The sequence below is a fragment of the Dipodomys ordii genome, unplaced genomic scaffold (genome assembly GCF_000151885.1).
Source record: "Dipodomys ordii isolate 6190 unplaced genomic scaffold, Dord_2.0 Scaffold193, whole genome shotgun sequence".
Lineage (NCBI taxonomy): Eukaryota > Metazoa > Chordata > Mammalia > Rodentia > Heteromyidae > Dipodomys > Dipodomys ordii.
The window spans coordinates 1833202-1845436 of NW_012267409.1; the positions used below are offsets into that span (position 1 = coordinate 1833202).

A 12235-nucleotide genomic window follows, 5' to 3' on the forward strand; every position below is an offset into this window, starting at 1 on the left:
TTGGGGCCTCACATGGACTTGCTTAGCCTTTTCTGCACAAGGCTGGTGGTTCTACCACTTAAGCTGCACTTTCACTTGTTTTTTTTTTTTTGTTTGTTTGCTGGTGTCCCTTGGATTCATCTGCCTGGGCTGGCTTCAAACTGGGATCCTCAGATTTCAGCCTCTGGAGTAGGTGTGATTACAGGTGTGAGCTGCTGGTGGTGCCTGACCGGTTGCAAATTTTTGACCCCTCATTTAGGATGATTCCATTTGAAACAAGGATGTTCGCAAGGGTCAGTAGTTAGCATCCTGTCACATCCTGCCAATCTAGACCAGCAGGCTGTACTTGTTCCTTTAAAAAACGTCCTCCAGCAATTCTGACCTGACCCTCAGGGGTCCACCATTAAAACGATATTCAGCGTGCATCCCATAATTTCCATTTACACAAAATAAGAGGGTCTCCTCTTCCAGTGGCCTAATCCTAAAGACCTGCTAGCTACACAGAGATGGAATTGTATGATGGCAGAAATGTAAAAGCCAAACATCCAAGCAAAACCAAATCCTAGGGGGTGTAGAGACGTGGCTCAGAGAGAGAGAGAGGTGTGTGTGTGTGTGTGTGTGTGTGTGTCCTAGCTTGTGTTTCCTTTGCTCCGCTGGCTGCTTCTGTCTTTCCAGGAACTGTCCATGGTGTACAGGCGGTGGTGTTTAATGTAGGCAATGACGGCGTCAGGCAGCAGGTACTTCACACTCTGTCCTTGACTCAGCGCTCGCCGGATGTATGTGGCACTGATCTCATTCTGCACGGGCTCCTGGGCCAGGTAAATATTGTGCTGGTACTGCCGGAGGATGGGCAAGTCTAAGATGTACTCTTTGGGGTCATGACCCGCCCGGCTCACACACACTAGGCCAAACTTCTCCACAATTTCCCGGATGTGTACATCCTTCCAGAGGTTGGGGGTATGGAAGGTCTTTAAGATGTCTGCCCCACAGAGGAGTTTCAGTTCAGGCACAGCTGCAAAAACAAGGGTGGATCCCAGCAAAGTTACCAGAGGAGAAGGGGGGGGGGTGAGGGCGAGGGGCGGAGAATATATCACTGCCAGGAAAGATCATGTGACATTCTGCTGGGAAATCTCACCAATGATTTTCTTGGAATGGGTGTTTGTGACTTAAAATGGGCGTACAGGAATCTGAAGTGATTTCAGGGTGTACAGTTGTAACTAATGATTGAACCAACATATCTTTTGTTTAGTATCGGTCAAAGTAGCCAAGTAATACAAAAAGAATTTTTTTTCCTCTGTGAAACAGCAGGCGTCTGTTACTGTGGCGCGCGCGCGTGCGTGCATACGTCCGCGCTAAGGCAGAGAACTCCAGAGGTGAACATGCTGTCTCCTAAAGTCTACTTCCTGATGGAAGGAAAGGTCTTTAAAGCCCTACAACCAAGTTGTGACCCCTGAACGGTTTACTGCCCTCTGTTGTCCATTTCAGTCCCAGCCCCATTGTTATCAGATAGCAGGTCCTGGCACTTTTATATAAAATCTCCTCGTAAGGACTAATTATAAAAGCTGTATAGATAAACAAGATTTCTAAGACCCCTCCCACCCTGGCCTAACACATTTGTTTCCAATAGAGAAAGCAAAGCTGGAGAACAACTTATCAATGTGGGGATAATTCTTTGTTATTTATTCCAACACAATGCTGATTGCAGATGATAAAAACGTTTGTGCTTATAAGTTGCTTAGCATAACACTATTACTAAGTGCTTTATGTGTAGAATGCCATATGACCCTCAAAATGAGTATATGAAGAAATCACAGTTGTGACCACTTTGCACAGAAGGAAACCGAGGCAGAGAGGGAACCGAGGTCTTTAGCTCCTTAGGCAAGACTCCAGGCTTGGGGGGATTGGGAGGTACCAGCAACTGCTAGGGTCTGTCGCTCCCTGCTGGTAGGAATCTGTATGTGCACCATAAATGGAAGCCCTGGCCCAGTACATGCCCTTCTTGGGCTGAAGAGCAAAACCAGGTACACACTAGAAGCATGCTGTCGGACTTCTGCTCTTTCTGGAAGCAGAGCCCAGCTTCAATTTATGAAGGCTAGGGCTCCTTGAAGGTTGGTTTCTTTGTTACCACCAAGCCTAGGTAAAGAGAGGGATTCAGAGCTACCATACCTTGGGGAAGGGCTTGGTGTGAACATCGGGGTTCCTCTGTGGTGAACCAGAGGATTATTCAAGATGTGGGAGGAGATGGATTTTGCTGCTGCAAAATGGACAGTGAGAGGCTGGCAAAGTCATGGGTAGTGAGTCTGAGGTCTGCCTCAGTTGGGTACCTATTGTGTGGGGCTGGAACCACGACTTCTTCTCTGGGCCTCAGTTTCGCCCATTCAAAATACAATAGGCACTAGACTCATTCAAATCAACAGATGTGATTACAGGAACACACCTTCCAAGTAACTCTAGCAGCTTGACACCAGTTGAATAAACAATATGCGAACATTCCTTCCTTCCTGCATGCTTGGATTCTTAGGTGTTAACAAACTAACACTTTAGAGTCAGACTTATTAAGAGTCAGGTTCTGCTTCTGCTATTTAGTTAACTCGTGTGACCTCAACCTTAAAATGAGGAGGCCAATGATACTGACCTTATAAGGTTATTCTAAAATCGTATTAGAACAGTATTTGGCACATAGAAAGGGATATATATTTCAACTGCTTTTTATTCACCTATTAACTTGTTTATCTAGCAACCCACTTATCAAATAATCATTCAACATTTATGAATTATCTCTTAAACATATGGACTTTTAAAAGATCAACAGAATTGTATGTACAAAATATTTGATCACTTGCAGTTTTTACTAACTTGGGCTGGTCTCATTATGCAGCATGTATATGTGGATGAATACTGGACTACAGACAGCTCTGAGGTTTTACTCTAATTTCTTTTTTTCCTTACTTCTTATTGTTATTATAAAGGTGATGTACAGAGGGGTTACAAGTACGTAAGTCAGGATATGAGTACATTTCTTTTTGGACAATACCACCATTTCCCATGCTCTCTCCTAGTTTTTCCCACCCGTCCCCACCCACAATTTGCATAGTTCATTTTCAACACAGTGACTAGAGAAAACCACTGCTGCATTCCTCTCTGTGTCCCCCCTTTACCCTTCCAAAAGGCAGATACATGAACAAGCAAGACAAAAAGAAAAAAATAACAAAAATACCGGAGTTCATTTTGGTAAGTATTATTTTTATATAATCAGAGGCACATAGGCATTGTGCCTCTATGTTCCTCTCCTAAGAATATTTTCCTTTGGTCTCACTGTGTGTGAATGACTAGAGTCCGGTATAATTTATCATGTCCCAATGTATTTTAGATTAAGCTTCCACATATGAGAGAAAACATGCACCATTTGTCTCTCTGAGCTTGACTTACCTCACTTAACATGGTTTGTTCTCGGTCTATCCATTTCCCTGCAAATGGTGTAATAGTATTCTTTCTAATGGCTATGTAAAATTCCACTGTGTATAGATACCACATTTTTTTTTGGATCCTCTCATCTATTATAGGGCATTTGAGCTATTTTTACAACCTGGTTATTGTGAATAGAACAGCAATGGACATGGATGTGCAAGTGTCTTTATGGTATCCTGGCTGGTGATGCTCTGGCTGGTATGGCTGGATAATAGGGAAGATCTATGTTGAGTTTGTTTTGTTTTGGTCAGTCGTGGGGCCTGAATTCTGGGCCTGGGCACTGTTCCTCAACTCTTCAGCTCAAGGCGAGTGCTCTACCACTTGAGCCACAGCGCCACTTCCGGCTTTTTTCTTTTTGCTAAGGAATCGAACCCAGGGCCTCATGCAGGCAAGGCAAGCGCTCTAACACTGAGCCACCTTCCCAGCCCTATGTTGAGTTTTTTGAGGAACCTCCAGACTGCTGTCCAGGATGATTATACTAGTTTACATTCCCACAAACAGTGCAAGGAGGGGTTCCTTTCTCCCCACGTCCCTGCCAACATTTGCTGTTATTCGAATTCATGATACTGGCCAATTTAACTGGAGTAAGATGAAATTTCAGAGTTGTCTTAATTTTCATTTCTTTTATGGCCAGGATGTTACTCTAATTTCTTATTTACCCAACCTCTGTAGTAGAGCAGGAGACTAGGGTCTGATCTGTCAAACAATTAGGTCTTCCCATGGGGGGGGGGATGGTTAGGTGATAGACATTTAATTCCAGGTCTCCTAGGAGCCCAGAATACACCTCTGCTATTCCCCTAGGTCAGAGAATAGAGAAGACACCCCTGTTATTTTTCCAGTGGGTTTTATGAAGACAGTTTCCAAAGATCAGCTTCAATGCTAGGTGCTATTTGATTCACTAACAATGGCACAAAGGAATACCATTCACTCTGGGATTCTCCTGGAGAAGACAAGAGCCTGGATGTCCTCTATTTCCCAAATCTAACTCACATCTGCCAGGCAGGTGGTGCCTGCCACTCCACAGGGCAAATCTATGTAGGTCTCACGCCCACCTTGTCCAAGACCCTAGCTCTGAGCCATCCCATCTTCAGGCCTCACAAAGGCAATTGCAAAGCCCTTCACAGGGTCACTGTCAAGTTCTCAGATGGGTCACTCTGTTTGACTCTAGAACATGTAACGCCAAACAGGGAGGCAACATGACAGGTGCTAACGGTGACACAGTGACAGAAACAGGATGCTTGTGGCAGCTGGGCCAGTGTGGCCTTTGAGTTGCTCTGGCTTTGGAACTGGAAATTTCCACAGAGTACGAGGAAAGTACTATGAGGCACTGTCATCTCTGGATGTTTGTTTGTGTCCTCAGTGAATGATGTTGAAGAGCCCTGGATAAGGATTTTTTTTTTTTAGATCTGCAGGTACCCTGAAAGTCCCGTAGAGGGCTATGGGCCTGTTTCTTCCAACTGTGAGTGGTGACAATAAAGTCTATGGTACTGTGGGGATTGTACTGTGTACTGTCTGCTTGGAACCATGTTTGAACACAGCTACTAATGGGGGTTCCGCCCACAGCCCTTATCCATTGCACACACACTCAGAAGCTGGGGAACATCTGGGTCTATATAGGATACCAGAAATGAGGGCAGGAATAGGCATCAGATAGGCAGCAACTAAACTAACCATTCAGAGTTACATGGACAGAGATCAAGCATCTGCTTTTTTTTTTTTTTTAAATGAAAATGGGATTCTCGAGCAGGAGTTGTACTCAGCCCTGAAGGTCAAGGGCAGGCAAGGCCATCTCACACAGTCACACTCAAGCAGCCCCCGAACACAGTAAGCCCCGTGGCTCTGAGTTAGACCACACAAGGCTGTGAATATCAGAAGCCTCAGGTAAGGCCAACTGCTGGTGGCCAGGAGTGTTGAGACCAGTGTGTAATTTGCAACAACACATAGCACTGGACAATGCAGCAAGGCTAAGATTTTAACACTACCACCACCAAAGACCTTAACACCACTTACTAGCTTATCTTTAAATGGCCCTAATGATAATCCATAGTAATCCGTGTCACAAGCACATGTCACACAGGGTAGGCAAACCCCTCTGGGCAGCAAATCCCAAATGGGCACAGCAGTGGTATGGTGGGTGGCTCTAAGCTGAACTTTGAACCTTGGGAGGGTCACCTCAACCAGATGGGCCTCAGAGTCCTTGTGTGTCCTGAGGCTGGGTCCCAGCCATCAGCAGCCATGACTGCATTAGTTCTCACAGGATCCAACACCACCCCTCTGTAGACAAGGGGGCAGCACCTACCTGCAGGGGCTGTTGGTGCCTTGCCAGCGTTCTGGGCTTCCATCGGGGGTGAAGATCTGAGCAGTTCCTGGTGATGATGCCTGTGGTATAAACACATGGTATTAACACACGATATAAACACACGGTATAAACACACAACAGATGCTGGAGGGGATGTGGACAGAAGAGAACCTTACTTCATTATTGGTGGGAATGTAAACTTGTTCAACCACTTTGGAAAGCAGTATGGAGGTTCCTCAAAAGACTTCACATAGAGCTCCTCTATGACCCAGCAATCCCACTTTTGGGCATTTACCCAAATGTTTACAAACAAGACCACACTAAAGCTACCAGCACAACTATGTTTATTGAAGCATTATTTACCATAGCTAAGATATGGAACCAACCCAGATGCCCCTCAGTAGATGAATGGATCAAGAAAATGTGGTATACACAATGGAATTCTATGCCTCCATCAGAAAGAATGACATTGCCCCATTTGTTAGGAAATGGAAAAACTTGGAAAAAATTATATTAAGTGAAGTATGCCAGGCCCAAAGAAACATAGGTCCCATGGTTTCCCTTATTTGCAATATCTAGTATATGTTTGAGTCATGCAGGAAAGGTCAGATAATGTGATGTTAGGAAAATGAACCCTTAGATATGTATTTTAATGTTTTTTTCTTATGTCCCTCCCCCACAGTATAACCCCTGCTTTCACTATATTTGATGTCAGTATAACTTGTGGAGGAGATGGGGAAAAACCAGTTGTTTAAGGATACACGTGGACCTGTTGCAACAATGAGAAGTACAAGTTGTCATCTCAAAAGTGAGTTTTACAATGTTGGTGTGGGGGGGGGAGGGGGGAGGGTTGGGTGGGGGGGAGGCTGGGAAGGGATGTGAAGGGTAAACCAAAGGAGGAGGCTGCAATGCTTGATAAGAAATGTATGCATTATCCTGCCCATGTAATTGTAACCCCTCTGTACAGTATGTTCACACAAAAAAAATTAAATAAAAAAAAATAAACACACGGGATTAAGTGTGCTGTGCTCCAGGCCCCAAAGCCACCCACCCCCCTCCTCCTGCCAACAGGCTCTCAGAGCTTAAGCTTCAGCCTACTCCTTCACTCATTCTGCAAATACTCAAGAGCCTCCTGCCTGCCAGGCATCGTGCCAGGTACTGGGACAGAAAGTAGATGCCACCTGGGTCCTTACAGAGACCTAGTGAACACTGTTGATTGTTATGTGTGGCTGGTGAAAGCTGCCAAGTTAGCTTCGTTCTATTCTTTCTATAATTCTCAGTGAATCATATGAGTTGTGTTGAGCAGGAGTTAAGGATAGGCTACTACAGACAGACAGACAGACAGACAGACAGACAGACAGGCAGACAGACAGACAGACAGGCAGACAGACAGACAGACAGACAGACCTAAGTTCAAAATACACATTTTAATTTAGCTAGTAGGGATGGCCATAGCTTTTGTGAAAGGAACTATACATTAAGCACTTGTACAGTATAGGCCATACCTAGCTCCAAATAAACTAAAGTGGATTAAAAATGCAGTGATATGCATGGGCTCATGCCTATAACCCTAGCGACTCAGGAGGCTGAGATCTAAGGCTCGTAGGTTTGAAGCCAGGCTGGGCAAGAAAGGCCATGAGATCCTTATCTCCAATTAACCACCTAAAAATACAGAAGGGGAGCTGTGGCTCAAAGTGTCTAGAATGCTCGCTTTAAGCAAAAAAGTTCAAGGACAAAAGAAAACCTCAGAGGATAGTATCCAGGTCCTGAGTTCAAGCCCTATGACTGACAAAAAAAAAATCAATAAAATGGCCAGGCACAGGCAGGTCACTCCTGTACTACTGGGGATGTAGAGACTGAAAGGATTGTAGTTCAAGGTCAGCTCAGACAAAAAGTTTATAAGCCAACCCCTCCAATAGCTGTACCAATAGCTGGGTACAGTGACAGATGTCTGTCATCCTAGCGACAGCAGGATGCCTAAATGACCTAAGTAGAGGATTTTAGTCCAAGCTGGCCAAGGCAAAAGATCAAGACTTGAGAAGAAAGGGCTCAAGTAGTGGAGGAGCCTATTTGAATTCAAACCCCACCAATGCTGGAAAAACAAAATGCAAGAGGATGATGGAAAAGAGCCAGAGCCTGGCTCCCCCAGTGGTTGGATGTGGACCCTGGGCAATGACTTCAGGTGAGTGTGGATGGTTCTGAGACCCTTCCACCTCAGCCTCGGGTAGGAGAGGAAGGAATTCATTCCCAGCAAGTGCTCAAAGCACTTCCCAGATGACTGTCTAATCCTATCACCCATGTGGCACGGGCAGCCTTTTAAGCAATTTATCTTTCTCGAATCATGAGATGCCTGCAGCTCCTTCCCTCATCACACACAGGGGGTCACTGCACAGCCTTTCCTGCTTACCTCAGCACCTTCACCGTCTCCATCCACTGCGCCTGCTCACTCTCCCAGGGGTCCACGCGGATCCAGTCGGACGTCTGCAGAGCCAGCCGGGCCATGGCCACTCGGTGATGGGAAGCCACCAGGTCTTTCTTTCTGTAGTGGTCACTGACAGGTGAGATGATGCCCTGGATCACCTGGTATATTCCTAGGCAGAGGAGAGCAGTGATGCTGGAGGTTCAGACAAACACTTGGCACTAAAAATCTCTGATTTGTCTTGGGTGGGGAACACCTGGCATTGTCTCCCAGGTGGTCCAAAGGCTGGGGAGAAGTTGCAACCTCAGTGACTTCATGCTTTACCACAGTCTTCTATAATCCAGAGCAGCCCTTCTGCAGGAAGGAAGGCTGCAGAGCAATGAGGACAGAATATGTTGGAGATACGTTACAACGTACTGTGTGGGATAAATCATCTATTAAGTCATAGCCTGAAGTCGGTGGCTCGTGCCTGTAATCCTAGCTACTCAAAAGGCTGAGGTCTGAGGATCAGATGGGTTCAAAGCCAGCCTGGGCAGATAAGAGTCTCCAGGTTACCTGGAGACTCTTATCTCCAATTAACCACCAGAAAACTGGAAGTGAAGCTGGGGCTCAAAGTGGCAGAGTGCTAGCTTTGAGTAAAAGAGCTCAAGGATAGCACCCAGGCCCTGAGTTCAAGCCCCATGACCAAAGCCTTGGCTCCAATGGATTCTTTTTGAACCCAGATCCTCCTGCATATAATGTAAGCACCCTACCACTTGAGCCACTCCCACCCCCAGCCCTTTTGCTTGTTTCTTTTGCTTTTAAGACAATACCTTACTACACTTGCCAGGGCTAGTCTATAACTTGTGCTATTTCCTGCCTCTATCTTCGCAAGTAGCTGGGATGACAGGTACACCCTCCCACAACCAGCTCCAAAGAGGATCTGAAGGCTGAAAGATGAGAGGATGGGAATTAGGAAGAACCAGGCTTGGTGGGTGATGAAATATATGTCCTGGAGGGATGAGCTGTCAATGGAGGGGAAGTGTATTCAAGGAACAGACCCAGGCTGAGCTGGTTTGCAGTGAAATCTTCCCTGCGGACCTTGTGAACCTATGGGGAATTCAGCTGATGAGAGATACACTAAAAATCAGGACACCTGCACAGGAGGACCCCAGATGGTATTAACTATACTACTATAAGAGATGTTTCCTAGCCAGGCTCTGGTGGCTCATGCCTGTAATCCTATCTATTCAGGAGGCTGAGATCTGAGGATCTGAGGTTCAAAGGCAGTTTGGGCAGGAAAGTCCGTGAGACTCTGATCTCCAATGAACCACCAGAAAACCGGAAGTGGCGTGGTGGCTCAAGTGGTAGAGTGCTAGTCTTGAGCTGAAGAGCTGAGGGACAATGCCCAGACCCAGTGTTCAAACCCTACGATGGACAAAAAAAGAAAAAATAAATAAAAGAGAGGTGTTTCCTGTTACCTCTAGTTTTAGGGCTTCCTTCACATGTGAATACTGCATTTTATCAAATGCTTTTTTTTTGGGGGGGGTCTATACCTCTTGAAATAATTGTGATTTTTCTCTCTCCTTTGGTCAGTTAATATAGTGGATTGCGCTGATTAATCTTCCAATCTTCAACCAACATTGTATTCCTGAGATTAAATCCCACTAGGAAGAGATACCTTATCTTTTTTATGTATGGATGGGTCTACTCTGCTAGTTCTTTATAGGAAGGGAGACAGGTCTATAACTCTCTTTCCTCTTTCCATCCTAATCAGGTTTTGGTATCAAGGTTATACCAGCCTTACAGAGTTTACTGGCCAGGGGAGCTTTCTGAATTCCAAGCCGACAAAACTAAGTTTTTCTTCCACATTTGGGAGAACTCATCAGTGAGATCTTTGGAGTCTGGAGCATCATTTGTACAAAAAAAAGAGTTTAGACTGCTGGTATAAGATGGTATGGATTTAAAAAAATTTCTTCAGTATACTTTGTGGCAACTTACACCTGTCTAGGTTTTTGTCCACAACCCAAAAGATTTAAGATTTCCTGACCCATGGCTCTTCATGAACAGCACACTAAGGTGTTTTACATCTGAATCATGTGCAGTGAAAGCTGGGTCATTCCTAAAGTTATGTGTCTCCTTTCTCTTTCTTCTTGCAGTGTTGTTAGAGCATGGCTGTTTTATTAGTCTTTTCAAATAACAGTCTTTTATTAGTCTTTTCAAAGAATAAACATATTGACTTTCTCTAGTGTATGCTTGTTTTCTGTTTCACCAATTTTTTAAAATCTTTCTAAAAACTAATTCTATTACGCTCTTCTCTTGGTATTCTTTTCCTGTCTTTTTTCCCCCTACCTTCTTGGGGCATCTGCTCAGCTAATGAATGAATGTGCAATCTGAGATTAGCCTTATTTACTAACTGGAAGATAGAAGATTTTCGACATATTTTCCATCTTTGTTAATCTGGGTTGTTCTGGGTGTTCTTCCTGGAGACTGATTCAAGGCATGGTAAACACCAGCTGAGGACTGGAGATGATGCTCAGGCTCCTAGAACTCACTTCGGAGGTACCACTTGTAAAGGTGAAAGCTTTCATTTGTATGAGCCAGGATATGGAAGGGGAAAACGGTTAAGTTCTTTTAAAAATCACAAAGCAAGCTGGACACCAAGAGCTCACACTTATAATCCTAGCTACTGAAGAGGCTGAGATCTGAAGATCATGGTTCAAAGTCAGACTTGGTAGGAAAGTCCAGACTCTTCTATCTAATTAACCATGCAAAAAAAATACAACCAAACAAACAAAAAACCAAGAAGTGCAGCTATGGCTCAAGTGATAGAGCACCAGCCTTGAGAAAGCTAAGGGATAACACTCAGGCACGGAGTTCAAGCCCCAGTACTGGAATCAAATAAAGAAAAAGAAAAGAGAAAGAAAAAAGAAAGGAAGGAAGGAAAGAAGAAAGGAAGAAAGGAAAGAAGAAAGGAAGAAAGGGAGAGATAAAGCAAAGAAGAAGAAAAAAAGCTGAAAGTAAAGCCCAAGAACTCAGAGTACAGAGTTTTACTCAAATACAGAGACAATCAGATGAGGAGTTGTAAAAATAGAAATGAAAAGCCATTTGTGGACTGAGGGTAGAGGAGGTATCTTCAGCAGCAGAGGTAGAAAAGAGGCTGGAAGAAAGACGTCTGGTTCAGAAAACTGACACTAGGTAAGGCCTGCTCCCCCTGCATTCCGTTACCCTTCATCGGTGGATAAGCCTGGGTGGTGCTGAAGTCAGAAGGCTATAGTTAAGGAGTCCACTCAGCTCCTGTTTTATCTCCCTCCTGGAATTCTGGGAGGAGAGCATCTCACCTTGCAGCAAACACTCTCTGGTAGATGAATGAAGAGAGGAGGGCGGGGGGTTCAATATGTATCCTGTGAAACTATGAAAACTGAGGGAAGAGGTGGGAAGGGATGGGGAGACTGATGGAAGGGGTGATACTGATCAGGATGCATTGTACTCATAAACTGAGTGCTGAATAATCCCTTTACATATAGTTAAAGATAATAAAAATACAATTTAAAAAACACCCCCTTGCTCAGCTTCTGCAAAGCCTGCATCTGTGAAAACTCCCAAGGCTCTGTGAATGTAGTTTTATGGACAAGGACCCAGTCAGGTTGTTCTGCTGGGCATCTCTGGTCCCCAGGTGTCACTTAGGATGGCTGAGCTCATCCTGACAGCACAGTTTTGCACACTGAGAAATCAATGTTTGTGTGTGTGTGTGTGTGTGTGTGTGTGTGTGTGTGTGTGTGTGTTAGCATCCAGGGGGAAATCAATGTGTGTGTGTGTGTGTTTTAGCATCCAGGGGGAAATCAATGTGTGTGTGTGTGTGTGTGTGTGTGTGAGAGAGAGAGAGAGAGAGAGAGAGAAAGATAGCATCCGGGGGAAATCAATGTGTGTGTGTGTGCGTGTGTGTGTGTGTGTGTGTGTGTGTGTTTAATAGCATCCAGGGGGAAAGAGTCAATAAAAATAACAATTTGAACTAAAACTTCTGCTTGCCCTCTAAATGTCCATGAGTCTGAGCCCTTTCCCTTCCTTTCTGCTCTTGGTCGAAATCCCAG

General features: G+C 44.8%; 1 protein-coding gene across 5 annotated transcripts in view; it reads right to left on the reverse strand.

The window, feature by feature from the left end:
* Positions 1 to 549: 549 nt before the first annotated feature.
* Nmnat3 (nicotinamide nucleotide adenylyltransferase 3) overlaps positions 550 to 12235 on the reverse strand; it is a 49800-nt gene continuing 38114 nt past the window's right edge. For all 5 annotated transcript variants that reach the window (XM_013034686.1, XM_013034688.1, XM_013034687.1 and 2 more), the window contains 3 exons: positions 8154 to 8337; positions 5747 to 5826; positions 550 to 991 (listed from right to left, as the gene is read on the reverse strand). In XM_013034686.1, coding sequence (XP_012890140.1) covers positions 609 to 991; positions 5747 to 5826; positions 8154 to 8337 — 647 coding nt within the window. In that variant the 3' untranslated portion in view covers positions 550 to 608. The remainder of the gene's footprint in view (positions 992 to 5746; positions 5827 to 8153; positions 8338 to 12235) is intronic.